At 47.4% G+C, this 21,578-nt stretch overlaps 1 protein-coding gene and 1 long non-coding RNA gene across 21 annotated transcripts in view; one reads left to right on the forward strand and one right to left on the reverse strand.

Annotated features, from left to right (window-relative positions):
• Positions 1-13,516, reverse strand: part of dlg1a (discs large MAGUK scaffold protein 1a) — a 173,168-nt gene extending 159,652 nt beyond the window's left edge. For 7 of the 20 annotated variants that reach the window (XM_088621039.1, XM_088621032.1, XM_088621024.1 and 4 more), the window contains exons 1-2: positions 12,642-13,515; positions 12,114-12,245 (exon numbers count right to left, since the gene is read on the reverse strand). In XM_088621039.1, coding sequence (XP_088477165.1) covers positions 12,114-12,245; positions 12,642-12,660 — 151 coding nt within the window. In that variant the 5' untranslated portion in view covers positions 12,661-13,515. Of the gene's footprint in view, positions 1-12,113; positions 12,246-12,641 lie in introns of all 20 variants that reach the window. The other 13 variants (XM_088621258.1, XM_088621115.1, XM_088621108.1 and 10 more) reach the window with 3 other exon arrangements.
• A 180-nt stretch (positions 13,517-13,696) lies between these two features.
• LOC148677356 (uncharacterized) lies at positions 13,697-20,783 on the forward strand. Its single transcript, XR_015930659.1, has 2 exons — positions 13,697-18,215; positions 20,244-20,783. It is a non-coding gene; the product is annotated as an uncharacterized LOC148677356 (long non-coding RNA).
• The last annotated feature ends 795 nt before the right edge of the window (positions 20,784-21,578 follow it).

The raw sequence follows: 21,578 nt of genomic DNA on the forward strand, positions 1-21,578 counted from the left end.
CAAATGGTCATTCGACAAGCTAAGCATTGTGAGCGACAATGATGATCATTTGTTGAGCAGACGCCTTTACCTGGGGTGACGAACAATACAGAAAACTCAGATTAAGTTTGAGCACAAGAATCTTGCGGGGTTATAGCTGCAATATCAACTGGCTATTACGAAGGGGATAGGAACTGGAAAACAATGAATCAGTGAGTGTAGTTAAGAGTCATGTGGCGTCTGGTACAGACTCTGAATGGTGGTCAGGGACTTGGCATTTCAGTGGCTATTTCATTTAACCACTAAAGGTGGCGCGAGAAATCCCTACAAACTAAAAACCTCTTAATTATAAATCGCTCAAGAATGTTAATTGCCGACTGCCGACTTTTATGGCTTCCTTCCAGAAAGTTTTCTTCACGTTGACATCCTGCCTTCTTTCAGGAAACGGCTCGATGGAGCTCCCTGGCTCAGTTGGCTACCGAAACACCAAAACGAGCACGGCAGGACAAAAGGCCTCCTCTCCCAATTCATCCGGGAACTAAGAACGTTAAAAAAAAAAACCAATACACCCAGCGGACCGCCGGCTGCAGGACGCGGCTCGTGTTAAAAAGTGGTCGCAGCGCCCCGGCCAGGCGAGAAGGGGCCTCTGTCCTGCGGAGCAGGAAACCACAAACTGCACGACAAACTCCAGCCCCACGCACGCACGCAGGGGTCAGCTCCCAGAGGGCCCAGCGACATCAGGCGTCCCAGTTAAAGCCGAAGCCGCGCGCGACAGCCCCGTCTCAGTGCTGCGGGCAGCTGCTCATCTATCGGCCCCACACCACCACAAGTCCACACAGTGGAGCTCAAGCCCTGCACGCGCGCGCACACACAACGCTGAAGAGAAAACAGTCCTGGATACCCAAGAGGGGGCAGCCCAGCTGGGTGTCTGGACACAAGCGGCTTTTTAAAACAACCAAGCACCGACGCGCCTAAGGTAATCAAGCCGATTCTGTCGGCATCCCCACCCCCTCCCCTGACAAACTGGGGCTCCTCTTGCTTTTTCAGCCTGGCCTGCATGGGGCCAGCAGTAACTGCTTGGGCTATAAATGTATTTCCTTTACCGCCGACTGAAGAACATGGCTTTTACTTTATAACCCACCGCACCAAGAAAGTAAGATCCGAAAACAAAAAAGGAGTGAAGAAATTGTAGGTTTTTGCATTAACGTTAACGAGGTAAAAAAAAAAGTATTGGAATTCCTGACGATCTGACGACAATTCAAGTTTCAGAATTTCATCCTGCGTTCCCACTGGTGTACAAAGCATTGATTTTACAGTGTTGAAAACGTACAGGAAGAGTAATAAAAAACTTCAGAGCCTAATTATCAACCATTTATAAAAAAGAAACACTTGCTCTTTATACAATCACCCCCCCTAGCAGGGCCTGAATTTCACCGACCCCAGCTCCCCCCAGAGATGATCTGTAGTGTTAAATCCTAATGGCGGCTACACTAGAAGACAACTAGAAGCTGCCAACTCCTTCAGACAAAATAACTTGAAGTACAGATCAATAAAGTAAAAAAAAAAAGCATCAGCACTGTCAAAATTTGTTCCTAAGCAATCTAATTAAATCTTAGTCCTCGGTTAATTATAATTAAAAGATATATCATAGTCAGCTATACTGGGAAATAAACAAATTAAAAATTAAAATTGAACCACACCCAGACAGCTGTTTTTAGATTAAAAAACTGCACATCTGGCATTCATTACAATCCTGCCAACTGTAACAGGATGCATAGTTCGTATACCGAAGAGCCTAAATGTTAATACACTTGCATGCCAACAACTAAGAATGTAGAAAGTGAATTTAAAAGGCAGACTAGTATAAAAGGCACATTATGAAAGTAAAAGAAATAGACAGAAAGGGTAGTAAACCCAATTTTAAAGAAGGCAAACAAATACACCACATTATTTAAACTTCCTGGCAGTGGTATCCCTGTTTAGCTCAAATGAAAGGGTGCTGTACTCAGGGCTGTTATTCATAGGCTCTAGAGCTCTTTAAACAACAAAGAGATGCTGTACAGATGCCTTGTACCAATAGTATCCATATTTAGGCAGAGCACCACTTTGATATTCAACCACTCACATTAAAACCAATTTCTCAGCAGTCTTATTCAACCTGAGAAGTGTTCTCCATGTTTCCCCAAGTTGCACTGTACATTTTTAGTCTAAATGTAGTCAATTAGTCATTATTCATCACTTAGTCTACCCCATTTTGCTTCAAACATTAGCCCAGGCTGTCACCATGTTGACCCGAAGTATGTCATACAGTACAGTAACACGTGCAGCCAACTGTCACATATTAAGATCACGGAATCGGTCCAATAGTGGGAAGCAGAGAGCATGTTCCCACGCAGGCGATCGAAGTAGATGTTCCTAGTCAACGTTCCACGCACACAAATGAAAACGTTTAAGCCATAGAATGTTTAATCATGAGAAAAATAAGTTACCTAAACATCCAATGACTAGATCAAACCACAAACCCAACCCTGATGCGATCACACATTGCAAAGCCAGTAGAATACACGTCTCCTCATGACCGAGTTCAATTCGGACCCAAATCAGGAGAGGTTTGGTGGCCATGTTAGTCAGTGTGATGTTTATACTCTATACTGTGTTTACCCACACCGCCAGACTAAATTCAGGCTCTTTACAGACTTAGCTACACAAACTGCTTAGCAATCAAGACCCACTGATTTTAACAGATATGTGTAAACACAGGATACATGTGCACAAACCTGAGTCTGCCCTTTACTCAGCAAATAAAAACACCAAAAAATAATCCACTGGCATAAATTCCTGAAGTCATCACAGTCGAACCAATGAGAGCAGCTGCAATACGTCTCAAAAGCTCCCTGTGTGACATCAACAGCAATTCCCCGACAGACGCAAAGTCAAAGTGCTGCCATTAATATCATGCGGAGTCAAAGGGAACAAAAACATGCCAAGCTTCAGCATATGGCTCTTAACTCCCTCAGACCATGTCAACAGGCTGGAATGCAGTATAAGTGCTAAAGGCACAAATTTCATCGAATGGTGATATACGATGTCCTACAAACTCTCCATCCATTCAACTGTCCAGAAATCCACATATTCAATGTTTTCTTGCTAAAAACCCAATTAAACGCTCAAGGCTTATATGACTTGTATGTGTAACGGAACCTCTGCCAAAAACAGTTAGATGTACAGTATTTCTAAAGGCATCTTCTCCTTTTCCGCTTTCAACATTAAAGTTGCTGGTCAGTACATGCTTATCTTTTCTGTTTAAACTGCCACAAGCTCCCGATTCATTCCGTCCGCCCGGACTGGAGATCCTGGAGATGTATCCCGACGCTTCAGAAAAACACCTGGCAGATGCCCAATGGTCGCCCTTGGGTTCGAGTTATCCTCCCAAACCACTGTCCTCACCCCACAGCTGGGTGAAACAATCTCTACTTGCCCATTCGGAAGCAGACATCCCAGGACTCTTGAGCTTCTTAACAGTGGGACATCACAGTCCAAACTGGAATATCTTGAGGACTTTTTTTCACAGCTTTCACTAAAATTTGAAGTTTAGCTCAACGGACAGTTATCTAGCCCCCCCTCGGTGACATACTCTGTACAGTGTCCCGCTTCTGTGCTCAGACACCTTCCAGTGGCTCCTATCCAGGCAACCTCCATAACTTTCGATAAGCCTTCCAAGACATTGTGGAAACTGTCCAATGACGATTAAATTTGCAGAATTTTCGAAAAAAGTACGGGTTGCAAATATATACAGAGCATTTACAAATGCATATGCAATATATGTAATTATTTCCAACAGCTATGCGATTGTTTCATTCAGTACTCCTTTTCCTATAAAATCACATCGGCTTTGTACTCAGTTTATTTTTTTAGTTTGCACTATCACCTCTGTAAAAATATGAAAATACAGTGTAATACATGAGAACTGCAGAACTATTCATCTATTCCTGCGGATGCAAATTTCCCCTGATCTGCTTTATATTTTTTGCAGAAAGAAACCATGTCATACCTACACACATCTAATAAATAGACTTATCCTTCGGCTACAGGCAGAGAGATGACAGCCTCACAGTACAATCTGGAGGTCAATTTGACCATGATTCTAGACCAGAGTAGTTTTCCCAAGGCTCGTGGAGGATGTGGCAGAACATCAGGAATCCAGGTGGCAGGAGACGCAGGGACACCCAAGGAGAAGAGAGCCCAGACTGGCCCAACTGCGACAGAGTGCTTCTGGATTCCAATTCGCACTGCAGGGCGAGCTTGGGACATGCATTCCAGTCTGCCATTACAATTTCAATGGCAGAGTTCAGAACACCAAAAGTTCACCACAGATAAAAGAGTAACCTCTCCTCTGAAAGCCATTAGATTTTTGTTTTTACAGAGACTGAGAACACTCACATCCTCTTTGATTGGCATCAATGAAAAAACTTGGATTTTGTTTTACCAAAACAAGATACAAGAAATTGTCAGTTAAAACTAATGAAAACACTATAACAACAACAACAACAACAACAACAACAACTGGAAACCCCTGCCCAGAGGTAGTGAGATATAAATGAAGTCAACACCACTGATGGAAAAACAAAGTTTGCTGGAAGTTCCTGTAACCAGTTTACGAAAGATTACAAAGCAGAATCTCGATCTGGAAGGTGCCCTGCATGTGCTCTTATCCTCCTTAAGAAGAGATCTGCAGATGGTACAGCACTCCACACAGCTTCACAGTGCCATTTCTCACCTTGTCACGTTCCGGAGCGCCTATAAATAGCATAAAAGGGAAAAGTGAAACAGAAATAGAAAACTGGGTGGAAGAAAACTGACCCTGGAAGGCTTTCTTCAAGACAAAGTAAAACCTGCTTTCGCTCGGCGTACTGTCTGCGTGAGCCAGAAACAGATGTTTTAAATTCAGTCGACACGTTTTTAAACTTTTCAATCATATTTAATTCATCGTGGCCGATAGGAACACGACCCAATTCAAACTAGTCGTGGGGAAAGACCGTGACTGTGGTTGTCTATGAAAACGTTGAGCAGGGTAACGGATGACAAGCAATAACTACCTTGTCAGACGGAGACACCGGATTACCTTTAAAATTTAGGAAATGTCACTGGGAAAAAACGTTACAGGCTGCTTACCCTGATCGCACTAGGACAAACCCAGTGCACACTGCTATTAGACTCAATTTAACGCACCCTCGGCCAAAGCAGGCCCTTAGAGAGCTCAAGAAAGTAACAGCTCTGTGGTTAACGCAGTGCTCAACTTACTTCCATCAACACAAACCACAAAGCAATACACTGAAACCACTACAAACACATGGCATCACACAATTGTGATCCCCTTTCACAACAGAAGAGAACAGAACTTCCATTGTACACACGTCCCAAGTTGGGGGGGGAAGGATTTTCACTTCCCCAAGCATGAAATTAACACTGGACTGTCACAAAGAGAGTGTTCCGTTCCACGGCCAGCAACAGTAGGTACGCCGTGTCTGTGCTCCTTATTTTGGACTCTATTTAAAGCTGACCATTCAGAACGGACACCAACAACCCACGCTACACCAATCCAAACTATATCATAAGTACCAGTCCACTTTCCACAAATTTTCTGCATCTTATACATTACAGATGATAAACTGAATATTGTAATCCCACAGGTACTGCATTAAATAGGTCTTAAGATCTCTACACAACTGTAACTGTATACTGGCTTCTTAAAGGAAGTCACTTACTAGCTGCTTCAATATAAATTTGCCTACACAGATGCAAATTCTGATCAGGTTCACCATAAACCACAATAAAACTGACAAGTGTGAAGTAAAACATCGCTTTCGTTCACCAGACCAGGCTGATAAAAACACGTGATGGAACCTGTTATCCGCACATGTGATCGTTATCACTGAAAACGGGTGTATCGACAAACTCGCCAAAACTACAGATCTTATCTCATAATAAATGTTTTAATGAGTGTTCCCACTTCAAGTGATACCTGAAGTTGGTGTATTTTTAAAGAGAGGTTTGCAAACAGCAATATTTAAAAACTTGTTTAAATGCAAAAGGTTGTGACATTTTTTGAAAAACCCAATAGTCCAGATTCTCCACATTTACCTTCATGTGTCAATTACATTTACAGCCTCTATTTTCACATCTAGGTGTAAAAGGTGCACCCCTTCAAAACAAAGCCATTAGAAAAACTTCTGAAGCGAAACAAAACTTAGAATTGAGCAGAGATGACAACTTATTCAGTGCCCCGCAGTAAACAGTGGTCTTTGTCTAAGCACAACATGAATATTAAAGACAAGAAAAAAGTACTTTATACCAGAGGAAACTTGTAAATGTTTTTTGCAGCACTTGTGTTAGAGCCTATATTTTAGGAAATATGAGAAGGAAATGAGACACCACGGTTTTCAGAATTTAAACTGCAGAACTTAAAGAGACTAACATTCACCATCTAAAAGACTCAATTTAACAAAGGCAAAGCTAAACTCAAAACAGATTATCAGTTCTTGAACGTGTTTAATTAACTGGTCACTGATTGGTTATATAGCTCCCATGAGAATGCAGTGCAGCTTTCTCTTGCACTCGTACACAGAACACTGCTATAGCATCCCAGGGAAATTCCCGTGTACAATCACAAACAGCAGTAAGGAATCTTCAATTAAAATCAGTTCACCGACAACATAAAAACATACTGCCATATTTCCCCTAAACAGAAAGAAAGAGCCATATACAGATTTCATATTCCACAGACAGGTGACATATCCCTCATTACACATTAAATGCTGAAACCAACCTCTCCACACACAAATTGAAATGTCACCCTCTTAAAACAACTTTACTGAAGACGGCCAACTTTTCTTCCAAGTTTTTTTTATTATTAAGTATCAGGGAGATTAGCTGGCTCGTGGGGTTCACACACGCCGATATTGCCAGCGCTCAGGGTTCGAACCCTTGTCTGGTCTCACTGAGGGAGAAAGTGGGGTCCCCCTTTCATCGCCTGAACATGAAAAGAGGGTCTCCGCTTCCTCTCAGCCCTCTGACTAGCGCTGGTGAGGAAACGGCAGAAACACACAAACAGCAGAGATCCTTTTGTTGACCGAGCGCCACATACCTGGCTAAAAAAAAACTGCTATTTTAGTTGTAAATAGGCCTATTCATGCTGTCTGACAAAGGCCATGTTCACGGTAATGTCAAGAGCGCTCTGTTTACGTGCAAGAAACAGCAGGGGCTTTTAGACCAGGGCTATTGTGCTTTCGCCAAGTCTTAATTTAAATTTAAAAACACGTCGCGATGGTCACCAGCATAGGGGCCTGTCAAAAAATGACCACACAACTCAGGCACCGAGTGTCAGAGCGGACTGCGGCCAAGATGAAGACATTACACCAACTCTGGCGATACAGAGAGTACCGTCCCACCACAAGAATCACCCCACTGTTGCTCTCAGAGGATTAACACTAGTCTAGGATTAGACACTAGCGAGTACAAGAACTAGCTGTACTCAACTTAAAATTTCTGCTTGATCAGCATCACAGCTGGCAGCAGAGCTTACAGAAAGTTAAAATATAACCATGCCTTTGAACAAGATTGTGATACAGAGGTACAGTGGTTCACTCTGTGTGGATACAGCGTTCCAGAATGGACATCCGCCAGAGAAGAAGAGAAACAATACGGAGTCACAAATGAAAGATAAAAGTACCAATGCAAAAAGCATTAAAAAAGTGAAAGCAAAATGGTTTGTAGTACAACATTAAAGACAACTGGAATCCAGTGCTTTTATCCAATACAATTTAATTAATATTTTCTTTTATTTCATGAAAAGGCACCGAACCTAGCTATGACTACACAAATGGCAGAAAAGGCTAAGAGGTCTTGGGACATTTCATTGTGCACCCAACTATCATAGGCGCAACAGGACAGGCTAATACAAAGGAGATCACGTTTAAGCTAAATAACATAACTCAAAATCTGAAAAGAACGCTACCCTAAACCCATTTTAACAACGCTCAAGACTTTACAAAAGACACAGCCAAGAGCGACCAGGATGAATGTTTGCCACTTCACTCCTGTCCATTTTCCACTAATACCTTTTATCCTACTGAATTAAAAAAAGCAATAAAAAAACGGAGAGGATTAAAGATTTGTTAATCATGCCGGCTGACAGATCAGGCTTTGCTTCTCTTGTAATAGTTGCTTTTGCAAGTCGGATACGGGGAAAGCTAGGACACCTTCGTGTTGTTGTTGTTCCTACTCTGCTCTGCTGTCCTGCCTGTCCATGGGTTGGCAAGGTTGAACGTTTTAATATGGATCCCTTCTGCTTATTCGAGCATTGTAACAGAGCCCTTCTGTTGTAAGAAGGAAGGAAGGCCTTTGTAAAGTAACACTTCCAGTCTCGGGTCAAAATAAAGCAAAATCTCTAACATCACTCACCGAAAACAGTGAAGACAGTAAGTTTACTTCAGGACCTTAACCTTTAGGGAAGCTGCACATGAGCCTTGTTGAAAGACAAAGACGCCACAGAGTTATAAAACAAACTCCCAGGAAGCAACGAAAGCTTTCCTAAACCGAGTGACATAACAGCAAGGCTAGAGGTGATTTAAGAAGATGATTAAACTTAAGCTGAACACTACACAAGGGAGACACCCGGAGCATAAAGACATTCCCTTTACAGGAATTAGAAAATGCCCTCTCTCAAACAAGGAAAACTAGCTCCCTCTCAGTTCTGAGGCTGTCACATACCTTTACTCGGATCAGCCAAGGGCCCAACTGTGAAAACAAAACCCTGGCCAGCCCTAAAACATGCAACTCCCAAGAACAGCACAAGCACTGCAAAAAAAAATGCTAAACCTGCAAAATAGCCCACCTGGGTCTGCTTTAAATCCGCTAACATGAGGAAGGCACACCAGGTGCAGATCTGATCAATCTGACAGAACATGAAGATGTAATAATTGCAACAGCACAACTGAATCCAGCCTGCCTCCTTTTTTGCCCTTATAACCCCACACAGCTGTTCTCAAAATGGCTACATCCCCCCTCTAGCAGAACCGCAGAACACAGTAAAATAAACTCAACAAATACATGTTCTCCCAAAATTCAACATTTTTCGGCTGCATACTAGCCACAGACAACCGTGTTCTGAAGTCTATCCTTAAAAAAAAAACACTTCCCACTAATCAACATTTCCTGACCTAGAAATAAAGTGCAGTCCAGAGTTGTGATCCCCAGTCCCGGGGGGGGACTCTGCTGTTGCACCCCTGGGTGAGGTGCTGCACTTCACCCAGTCCGCTTCAGGAAAGGGAAGTTTGTTCTCAACTGAAGTCACCTTTCACCTTAAAAACGAGGTGGGAAGTCTAGTTATAATTTCTTGAAGCCAAGGAAAAACACGTCTCGCTGGTGTGTGCAGTGGTTTTTTTACACTTCAGTATGCTTTCACAGGTGCCCTAAAACCACTGCAGTACTGCACGAGAGCTCTGCTGCTAGGAGGAATTTCGTCTAGGAACTACAGTAACCATGACAGCAGCCCAGCAGAAACAGAGGAAGTGCCACAGTTTACACAAGGTTTAATGGAGAAAGACTTTTCCTCCTCAAACTGCTTTTAAAGCCATTTTCTAGGGTTTGTTGCTTTCCCACTGGGAAAAAAAAAACAAGGAAATCACTACTCCTCAAACATTCATTGCAAATATCACATTAAACATAGAAATGGAGGAGACTTATAAACTTCTCAGCATCATGCATGGTGTAGAATCAGACAGCTGGACAGGCTCATGAAAACCAGCTGAACACTGCAAACAGAAATAAAGTGGCAGTGCATTGTTTTCCTTAAATCTGTTCCTACATTCTTCAAGACTGACAAAATATAGCTATGCATTTAAGTGAAAAGGCACGCACAAAATCTGTCTGCAAGTTACATTTTTTAATTAATTTTCTCCTCATAACGCAGCATTTTTATTAACAGTGTCTATGCATACTGGGGACAGTCCATCTATTATTAATTCAGAAGGCTAGAAAAATGTTCATGAACCGTTACGCTGGCCCTGATACAGTCTCTGTCTCCTGGAAGCAAAGAGCTATTCAGAAATTACAGTTGTAGTCTACCAGACAGGAAGCAAAGCACCCAAAAGGTCAGACAGTGAAACGTAAGCACTGGCAGAGAGCCTTTCTCAGAAGAAACTGGGCAAAGAGGGAGGCCTAGACTTTAAAGAAGCCTGAGTCTACAATGAAAGAATGAACAACTCCGGTCCAGTGCTCATGACACTCTCGCGTTGCAGTACGGCAGATGTTGGAAATACTGTCATGCCAAAAGTTTACCGTAGCATCCAGAGCCCAAGAGCACAGAACTTTTAGGGAACTTGATGCATGAATTACAGTGCCAAGATTTGATGCATTAAAAATACAATAATCAACGTTGGTTCCAGTCCTCACTTGCTGCTTCTTTAATACCTCTCTGTGCACATAAATATTAACCCCCAGCCAACACAGTACCGCACAAGTGTTAAACTTAAAACCTTTTCCTTAACAGTGCTAAGAAAGGAAACTTTTGAGTTTTAGCCTGCACACTAGGACCCTGGATAGAGAATTAAATTCCTAACTAAATCCTTACATGACTTAAGAAAGCTGGCGAGGGCCAGTCTGAATACAGCTGAATATCTGACACCAATATTTAATTCTGTGAGCGTGGCAAAGGTTCCCTGACTGACCCAAAGAGGTGGATGAAGGCAGAACGGGAGGACACTTGTCCTTGGCCAACAGAGGCGTGACTTCACACAGCCACGAGAAATCTGCCGGGCTCTAGAAACCTCCCTGTTTTTCACTGGCTGTGAGGCAGAGAGGAAAGGAGGGCTCCTGCTGGTTAAGAACCTTGGGCCAGGAGCCCCTTCTGGTTGCTCTGTCTGTCGCTGGGAGCGTGCGTCTCCGAGGCGCGTGCAATTACAGCGGAAGGAAACGGACCGAAAGGAGTGGCGGGAGCATCAGGAAGGAAACTTAACGGCACCGTGTGAAGGCCTGCAGGACTGACTCCGTCCTAGAGGAATGCCGGAACGCTGAAATATCCGAGCTGGAATCCACTGGAATCCGCTCCCGGGTTAAAACCACAGAGCCAGGCGCTGGCAGCAAACGGCACCGAGCTGGGGGCAGTCACGCACGACAGAACAGCTCTCCAACTGCGCCCCAAACGCACTGGAATCAGCCAACTACCTCCTCTGTTCCCTAAAGGAGCTTCTGGGGGGGGGGGGGGGGGGGGTTGGGTCTGCACAAAAGCGGAGACAACAAAGCCCAACTTCCAGCATAAATGTAAAAACCCCAACTGTAACACAGGCTGTTCCCTACAGGCCTTCTCGGTTTAGTCTGCAAAAGTTTCTTACATTTACGACACAAAGAAAATTAGGGTGCTATGGGCTTAACCCTCAGAGCATCTACTCCAAATGTGTTCTTAAGACTACAAATGCTTAAAGCCATCTTAAGAACTTGACACGTTCTGCTGCTCATCTTGGTTTTTGGCTCCACCACCGATTTTAATTCTACTCCACAACTTGCTAGTTGAAGAAAAGAGAAGTTCCAGTATTCCCGATAGTATTTCTAGTGAACTCGGGGGCGCGATGCGGTCGCTGCCTGGAGCTGTGGGAGTGATTCACAACCACGTCCCCTCCTGCTGCCTTGGAAGTTACACCTGAGCAACACCCGGCCGCGTCGGAGGACCAGCAACAGGCCGCCCGGGGAGCAGCACACCTGCAGCCCGCAACACGGCGACCTGTCCCATCTTACGCAGGACTCACTGCTTTTAATACTGTACTGCCAGGGCAAAAAAAATAAACAAAATTCCCACGGAGCTGAGCACAGCATTGCAAACAGCAAGCCGTGCAACACCACACAAAATGACACCAAATTTTGGGAATGAACAGAGAGCAGAGGTCCCAGCCTGCAGGATCACAACAGCCCCAAGAGGGAGTCGAGTCAGCAGTCAGCTCCAACCGAAGCCTCTGTTTGCGAATCTAACGGCCGGACTCTCGCATGCAGGCCACCGTCACCGTGTTTCTGGGACCCGGGGTGCAACAGAAAGGGAAGAGGGGAGCTCATTCAGAGGAACAGAGGCGCTGGCACGGCCGTACCTATGAGGGCCTGGAAGAGGTTGCTCTGAAAGATGGTGATGACCCTCTCGATGGAGTGGCGGAGCTGGCGGTCCTCGGTCTGGCTCAGCTTCTCCCGGTACTGCTCCAGCAGCTGCAGCGCTCGCTGTGCATCTGCGCGGACACCACACTTTCCGTTAGCTCGCCGGACAACGTACGCACACAAACACACACACGGGCTGCCCCTCTAACAGGTTAAAAAAAAAGACAACAGCCCATCGCAGCGATTTCACTTTTTCAGTCCCCCCCAGTTGCTGCCGAAACCCTCTGCAGCCCCCCAGAAGCAACCCGTGCACTCGCCTGCCCAACTCGACCCGCACAGAGATCCTGGAGCAAGTTTCAGTAAAGCAAGTTTTGTGGTGTGTGTGTGTGTGCGGTTTAGTTTTACATTAACACGGGCTTCTCAGCTTCCACACGCACACTGCTCTGCCCCCATGCAAACTCCATTACTCGAGAGACAGGACGCGGGGGTGTGGGGTACCTACACCCCCAGAGGGATGCGAGGCTCACCTTTCTTCCTGACTGGCATGTTCAGTTCCGGCGCTGCGGAGCGGAGCCCGGCGAAAACCCAGGAATTAAAATCTCCCAAGAAAAGCCGACACGCGAAAAGCAGTCCTCCGGTGCAGCCGAGCGCCCTTCCCAGGAGCAGAGTTTATCCGGGCTCGCATGAAGCCCCGGTGAGCCCTGCGCACCTCGCGTCTCGGGTTTCTGAAGAGCTCCGCGCCGGACCCGGACACGGACACGGACACGGGTGGGGGGGTCCCCTCGTTCAGCGCCCGGAACGGCAAACTCTGGGCAGCGGGCGAGCTGCAGGAGAGGCACACGGGAGCGTGCAATCCTGGGTCGGGGAGTTTCCTGAAACTTTGGCACCACGCGAAAAGAAGGAGAAGGGGGGAAAAGCCAGCCCCCCCTGCGCAGTCGGGTCAGCCAGCCAGGAGCGGAGTTCGGCGGTGCGTACCTCCCCCAGCCCAGCACTCGCGTCCGCGGACACTCGGGGGGTTAACGCTGGGACGGAGGACCTGCAACTCCCCTCTCCACACCACGGCCACAAATCACACCCAAGCCCCGCTGTCTGACAGAAGCAAAGTTGAATCCGATCCTTCGCGCCGTCTCCCACTCATCCACCCCCTTCCGCCGGGTTGCTCGGCGTTTTTCTTGGGGAGTACTTGTCTGAACTCGCTCCCCCGCCTCGATCCCGCAAATCCGTTGTCAGCTCCAATACTACTACTACTACTACTTCTTCTTCTTCTTCTTCTCTCTCTCAAACCGAACTTCTCCCCGTCTTGTTCCCTCTCTCTCTTCCTCCCCCCTCTTTTAGTATCTCTCTCTCTCTCCCCCCCTTCTGTGCCCGAAATTCCAAACTTTCCTCCAAAATGGCGGCCGGCGGCTGGAAACACCGTCACGTGACCGCCCTCCCTACCCCCGCCCGGCCAATCAGGAGTGAGAGCCGGCACGGGGCTACCTTGGCACGCGGCGGGGGGGAGTAGGAGGGGAAAGGTGAGACTCGAGAGTTTCTTAAAGGCGCGACGCGAGGATGCGGCAGACACCTGTCCGGCCGCCGCATCGGCCGCCGGCGGGGAGAGAGCAGCTGAGCCCCGAACAGATAGACACGTCAAAAGCACACAGCACAAAGCGCCGCAACCCAGAACGCGGAAAGAGACGTGCACGTTATCTGGGAGGAAAAACAAAATTCCGTGCTGCGTGCTTCTGTCACTTCATCTCCGTCTGTTCACCCCGGGATGGAGGCGGAGGAAATGAAACAGCCGCAAGCAGAGTCCCTTCTGTCTCGGCCAACCCAGCCCGCCTTGAGCGCCCTGGAATGAGGGAGGGGATGAGATTTGCGCGACGCGATCGCGAACCGGGGTTTCTCTTGAGATTAACCTACTTTCGCCCTCCCGACTACAACACCCCCCCCCGCACAGAGCAACAAGGTTGTAATCTCCGTGTTTAATGAGTTCGCGGAGAGCAGCTTCCGATAATCTGCAAGGAGGAGGGCGGGCATACGCGCGCCCAGGTGAGGCCGGGCGATCGCAGGCGCCTTCGGGTGGACCTGTGCGAGGAGCGGCCAGGGCTCCGGGGGTGAATTCGGAGTGTATCTCGCTCCTCGTCGTGCGAGATCTCCCAGGTGTGCCCAGGTGTGCTGTCAGCGTGCCGAAGGAACCGGCTGCCGAGACGCTGGTTCACCTGAGTCGGTGCAGCCGGGGAACCCCCTCCCGCTCTGGAGACCCCAGCACTGACTTTAGAGTAATTACTTCTGGGGCACGATGTGACAAGACACATGCCCGAGCCCGGGTGAAGGTCTCCCCAATGAGAGAATCAGCCACGTTCAGCGCACTGGCCAGCTGCTTATCACAGCAGATACACAGAGCGATTTTAATACTCAGCAGTCAGGGTTTTTTTTTTTTTTACACGAATTTCATTCATTTAAACAAAACAAGGGGTTACATCCACGCCGACAATTAAGAAAAATCACAGCGGCTCGGACTGTGGAACCTCCCTTAAAAGATTCTTCACACCCGAAGAAGGCTCCACAGGCGAAACGCTGTGTTTTCTTTCTTCTTCTTTTTTTCAGCATGGAATAAACCTATGACTTGTTCCTTTACCCTTTATTGTCAATTCATTAAACGAAGAGCCCTGAAGAAGACAGGAAGCATCTGCCCACGCTGTCACGGGCGCGGGACGCTCGCAAAGTGCAATCCGGTGCTTCTTAACCTCCGTTCAAATCATTTCCACAAACGAAGCAACCAAGTCCAGAGGCAGGGGCACGGTGGCGGGGAGAAACCGGACGCTGAATAAGCACATAGTGCGTCGGAGTTGACACACTTGTCAGTCAGTCAGTCAGTCACTTGCCACACCGAGCCGATTCCGCTGAATGCGAACCCCTCGGTCTGCGGGGAAACGAAGTTCGGGGACGTGCGTTAAGCCGCAAGAAGAAATGACAGAAGGTCAGGGCCTGGCCCGGTGCGGGGTGCAGTACATCATCGCCACGCAATGCACAAGGCGGGCAGAAGTTCAACTGCCCGTTAGCCGGCGGCGGCGGGGGGTCATCGCAGGTTCCGGAAGGGCAGCCCGGGCGCCTGCAGGAGGCGGGGGCCACCACAAGGGGGCAGGTTTTTTGTGTTGTTGTTGTTGTTGTTGTTGTTCCTTCTGGGAGGGGGGTTGTGTTGCATCGTGTCCTCAAGGTTACCCCCCGCCCGTCCCTTCGACTGTGGCTTCCGAGACCGCTTCAGTGAAGTGAAGAACAGCGTGCCGCCCCTGAGCTCGCCTAAACGGTGCGTCAATTAACGGCACGCTCGTACACGGTAACTCTTGATTCCCGATTAAATCTAACACCCAGGCAGCCGCGAGCGGAGGGGCCTCGTGCTGGCTGTAAGCGTGGGGGCTTGACTACTACAACGCTGGTGTCTCACTTTAGGAATTTGTCCTACAGTACACCACTGGGCGGTTTGTGCCTGACGATGTGTCTGTTTCCTTTGTTTTTTTTTTCTGTCCTGAGCGCGGCTGGACTGTTGTTAAAGACACAATCCCAGGTCTTTCCTACAGAACTCGTTCTCCTCCTCCCTCCTCAACATTGGCCTCCTTGGATTCCGCACTTTCTTGTCCGGATGCCGGGGGGGAGGCCCTTCACAGCCGTGCTCTCAGACCTGGGGGCAGGTCGCTTCACGACGCTGTTACTTTCGGAGCGTCAAGCTTTACGGGTGACCTTCCCACTCTCGGAGTTCCTCGGGCTCTGCTCCAGTGCCGCGGGGGAGCAGTGTGCACCAGGCCCTGCCTGCCACCTCTCCTGCAGAAGCCCACTGTGGGAGACATGCGGGAGAGCAGGCGGTCTGTTTCTCCGCGGCTCTTCGTCTCTGCTGTCGTGACGTTGCCGTAGTACTATTCCATACGGTGCACTCCAGCGTCGTCTCAAAACGAAGAGCTAACGATTGATATCGGATATCAGAGTGGAGTGAGAGTCAGGAGGCTGGGCTCATCTTGTCTGTGCACACAGCAGACCGGTGTAAACTCTGTGCTGTAACCTGTTGATTGGCTTCAGGTGGCACCAGACGCAGCAGAAGTAATGGGTTACTCTGCCATTTCAATCACCTTTCAAGCTGAGCTCTCGATTTCCCAATGACCTGGATGAAAACCCCTCACCGGCCACCAGGGACCAGGACACTCCCAGGTGGCATCTGCCCTGTGGAAACCAGCCACACAGCACAGCTCCGGGAATCTGGAATTGGCAGGGAGTCCACAGGGAGCGTTTTGATCTGCAGAAATATCGTTCTTCCTTTCTGTGTAGGAGCGGCCTGATTAATTCAAGCTCGACAAGAAGCGTTCATCATTTTCAAATGTGTTCCTCGCTGAGGACGGAGAGACGTCTGGGGGAGGAAGAGGCACTGTGTGTCTTTCAGGCCCCTTTCTCTTACCCTGGTGATAAGCCTGCCTTTTTGTTTTTCAGTACATTTCTGCTTTGTTCATTTCTGTTTTCCCCGAGTTTTAACTGACATTTAAAAAAACAACAACTCAGATTTGCTCATGAATACCAGAACCGAATGAACAGAAATTGACTACACAGACATTACTAGCCTTCCTTGAGAGTAAAGACTCCAATTAATCTAGAATCTGGCATGAGTCCTCGGTGTTTTAAGCAGTTCACGGCACACGTTCCTGCAATGAGTGAATTAAAAACAGTAGACAAACTGCCAAATTATTGCATCAGTCTTTCTGTTTATTCTGTACAGAGATGCATTTTCGATACAATTAATTAGCAAAACATTTCTAAACAGAAATAAGAGGACCACGCTCGAAGCAGAGGAGATACTGAAACAGTCTCTATATTTCAAACAACTGCAGGATAAATCTATTCCAATCAGCCCACTCTTGCCAACAGCCAGATGTGAGACATCTGTCCTGAAGCACTATCGTCCTCTACAGACGATACAGCCTCTAATGAAAAATGCCAAACTATCAGACTCCCAGTGGTCTAATTGTACCCGTAATTAACTCATAATTTAAAAAAACCATCAGTTGTTTTTTGTCCTTGATATTAAGGTGTGACCGATATTTGAAATCTCCCGTTTGCCAGTCCCTGAGGGGCTGCAGGTAAGTACAAGAAAAGATCAACCAGTAGAGGCTGACGTTCGGTCAATGAATTTGAAAGACAATGAACTTTGAAATGTTTCGGAGGAGCTCCTGGCAGATCGGTGGGACTAAACGAAACCGACACACCGTGGGGAGGGTTGTGATCTGCTGGGTCTGCTTCACAAGATGAACCCTAACGGTCTGTGCTGTCATTTTGAAACAAACCTCCAACCCTTCCTCCTCCAGATGGGCAAACTCTCTTTCACGTCTGTGTGCTCACAGTGTACCCTGAGCTCCCGGCGGTCATGGTGCAGGGATGGGGCTCCTATGGGGCTCCTCGGGGGACCGCTACAGGTGTGTCCATCCACAGCGGAGCTGGTTCTGCGTCAGGGCACCAGCAGCAGCTGAGGGCCGGAGCTTCCACTACAGCAGTACGGATTTCCTTCGAACCTCAAGTCAAGCCCGGGAGCTTCCTGACAGCTGATGTACTGTAATGACAGTGCAGCTGAGGGCTTATGGCATTGTACTGGCCCAGATGGTCCCAGACAAATCCAGCCTTGCTTCATATTATAAGTGTGTTTATGCAAACCCCAAGAGTTTTAGTGCCAAGTGCCCAGACCTTTTCCTTCAGTTTGTCTGAGCTGGCGGAGGACAGCCCTCACCTTGCAGGTGTGCTGTTTTTAAACAGGAAGAGGGGAAGGGAGGCACTTCACCTCATTCGAGGTTTTGGAAGAGGCTGGGATTCTCCAGAAAGCAGGGTGACTCATCAGGTTTGGCTGTTCGGTTTCGGAACGCACGGCGGCGCGAAGGAATCACGGGTCCCAGATTCCCCCTGCACTCCTTCCACGTTGCACTTCCAGTGGATTTCAGTCACTCGGGACAGGAGGTTCGGCACCACAGCTCTGAAGACTCTTTAAAGACCTGCGGGCGTGCGGCAGCGATAGCCATGAGGGAGACATTGGTGATGAAGGACAGGAAGAAGGATGACGCCAACAGCAGCCCAGCTGCAGACCGGACGCCGTGAGTGAGATAAGGAAGCTATTGTCTGAAAATGAGCTGGTCTCTCAGAGGCACCTTTAACAGTCCCAGCAGCCCGTGTGAATGTGCTGCCTGGAGCATGCCCTGTCTCGTCTCAGATAAGGTGGGAGGGGTGCAGTCTCCACCTGGGAGGCTTTGTCCTTTCATTTCTAATAGTGCTGCCCCAACACCCAGCGAGCACACACCCTTTCTCCAGAGTGCTAGAGAGGACTGATCTCATGTGGAGCTGCTTTGTTTTAGGACTCGGAGCTCTTTGAAGAATATTTCCAGTATCTCTACAGAGCTCTTACTTGCTCCCTTTAACTGGACCTGCTGCTCTCTTGCGGGAGCTACAAGCAGCAATCAGTCTTTTGGGTTGTCCATGTTGAATGCTGTCTCCCACATTCGGCACATCACTTCGTACCTTCCAAGAGCAAACCTGTGGATATTCATCCCACATTTCCTCTTACTTTATCTTTCATTTCTCACATCTTATCAGATGTGGGTATGACAGAAACCTGACTTTTACAAAATGAGCGTGACCAGTCCTCTTCGGTCAATAAAACACCAGGGCTGTCTGGGATTGACTCCTGTGATACTGAGACCACTGTCCTGCTCAAGTATCTGCATCCACCCAACCTCACACAACGTGCACGGCCAGGCTTTAGAAGACAATGGTGTGTTTGTGTCTCCTCTGCTTTGTGCTTAGCATTGTGTCACAGGTGCATTATCTCCACAGTGAAGGCTGGCGGTTTGTCTCAATGGCAGCTCTCTCCATTACTGAAGAGAAAGGATGTTTCTTTTTTATTTAAGCTTCCTAAAGGCTGTGCAATAGGCTGTGCGCAAACAGCCACAGCGATCCTGGCATGCTCGCCTGGGCGGAGCGGCTTTGTCGCTGGCAGCACGTGCTCGTTCTTGTCTGTTTCTTCTGTCGCAGTGGCCGTGAGAAACTCAGAAAGCTGCTCGGTTTCGCCTCGCAATGCAAGGCGCCAGTTGAAGCAGGTGCTGCGGTTTCCTTACGCAACAGTCCGGAGGCCTTGTGACAACAGAAACATGACATGGAAAACAAACCAAATATTTCCTTGTCCCTTCATTCAGCGGGGGTGAAGACCGCAGGACTGGTTTCTGAGCTGACAATGATCCAGACTGTTTTATCAAATGGAATTATAATGCAGCTCACATCATCTGTATAAAGAAACAAGCCCTTTGATCTTGGAACAGAATGCTGCTCTTCCAGAAGAAAGGAGTTCCCAGGAATAGACGATCAAGTTTTTGTGAACAGTTCCTAACACTGAGCTCTGCTCCTTGACGTCCCCTTTATTGTTTTATGCTCTTTGTTATAGATTAGTCCACTTTAGGCTGTTGCTGTTTTGTCTAGGGCTGTTTGCAAGAGGTCTGGTGTTCTTGTGATACTCGCAATATATCGTGGTTTAGAATAGAACTAATTGAAAAGAGGAAGCTATTAATACTAAAGCTATCTATGGCGTAGATCATGACTGTGCCAGAAAGATTCATATGCATTATGATGGATGATCATAAATTGTACGCCTCATCAATGGTGCAGTTGTGAACAGACTGGTGTGAAATGTGTTCTGTTTTCAAAGGCACACTGTCAGTTTGCTTTGAGCTCAAAAGATGTTATGAGCATCTTATGATCCACACTCAAAGTTGCATTTTACAAGCGTAAAAGTATTCTTGCTCTGGGCAACACTAAAACAAAAGCAGAACAACTCCCATGAAAAATTTTCCGTTCAGTTTCATGGCTTTGCCAGTCTATTGGAGAGATTTTACCAATGAAAAAAGAAAAACCTTAAAGATGTTTTTCCTGGCAACAATACTTTTATGGCTGATATTCTGTTTAGGGGTGCTCTTAAATTTGTGTCGGTTTCTACTGTCTTCAAAGCTGGTCACTACTGGCGCAGCAGACCTCCAGGCAAAAACCAGTTCGTGCTATAAATGGTGCTGGACCAGCTGCAGAGGCCGGTTCTTCTCCACCCAGACCAGAACGTCCATACCAGTGCTTTTAAACAGTGTCGTAGGATCTCCGGTCTCCTTCATTCCCGGTCAGTGCTCCCCGTATTCTGACTGGCTGCCCGGGGTCGCCCCTCTCCAAACCCTCCTCTTCTCCTGCTCCTCTAAAACAGACCAGTCTTTTTATGATGCAGTCATTACTACAGCAAGGCTCATATACACACTACAGAGGGATGGGACGGGCTTCCCCCTGACCTGCCTGAGGAAACAGCCTCTTCGTCCTGCGCCTTGGCAGAAACCCATCTCCAGTGGAGAAACCGGGCATGACAGGCGGGCAGAGGAGAGATCCTGACTGAAACACGGCTCTTCTTGACCAATTGAATCCGTCTCCCAAGATGAGGAGCCAAACTCCTGTGTTTAGCTGGTCTAAAAAAAAAAAACCCAAACCACAGTGAAAAAAAAAAGTGCATTTAACAATTAGTGTGCGCAGAATGGTCGTGACTGCTGCACAATTGGGACGTCTCTATTATTTTAATGAGAATTTACAATCTGCAATAAAGCATCAATCTATTAAACTGCTTTGGCCTTTACCTTTTAAAAGCAGCACTGTGTTCATTTTTATGAGGTTGAAATGGCCTGTTTTCTGTGGAGTGTGAGTTGTGCTATGAGCAGGTAGGTCACCACCAGTTTATTCCGGGATAGTGACAGCTTGGCACCTTCCAAAGAAATTCCTACGAACAGTTTGTTTCTCCCTGTGTCTATGAAAGAGGAAGTCAGTAAGAAGGATGTTGTGCCATGCTGTGTGTGGCCTGGGAGGGCCCTCAGCTCAATGTAAGCAGGTTCTCCAGTTTAACAACTGATCAGGTCTGACTGGATTTCAGCAGGCTGCAGCCTTATAAGGGTTTAAAGAGGCATTAAGTCTTCATTGCACTGAATTTGACCTTTGTTTGAATCTGAGAGATCACCTCTTTATTCTAGAGCCTTTCTTCTTAGTTGTTAGTTGTTACGCAGCAGAGGTTGGAAATATTTAACTAAAATGTTAAAGCTCATGTTTTTCTTCTAAGTCACCGGTTCTGGTCAGAGTGCACCAATCGCTCACTTACCAGCAGGCAATGTGGAAGAGCAGGTCATTCAGAGTCAGCTGCCGGGGGTAAATGAACATTTATCGTCAAAATCCCTCTGGACGTCCTTGGTCCCCAATGGAGAATAAAAGTCCACTGATTCCCGAGTTCGTAGGAGTGAATGCAGAAACAAAGGCATTCGACAGGCTCCTACTGGAACAAAAACAAGGCCATTTTGTCTGAACACAGTCGAGCATTTTTAACATAATTTTGCCATTGTTAAAGGGCACGGGTCTGGGCACTGATAACGACAGAGAGGGCGTTGTATTAAAGG

This window comes from Lepisosteus platostomus, chromosome 2 (assembly GCF_059453375.1).
Source record: "Lepisosteus platostomus isolate fLepPlt1 chromosome 2, fLepPlt1.hap1, whole genome shotgun sequence".
Taxonomy (NCBI): Eukaryota; Metazoa; Chordata; class Actinopteri; order Semionotiformes; family Lepisosteidae; genus Lepisosteus; species Lepisosteus platostomus.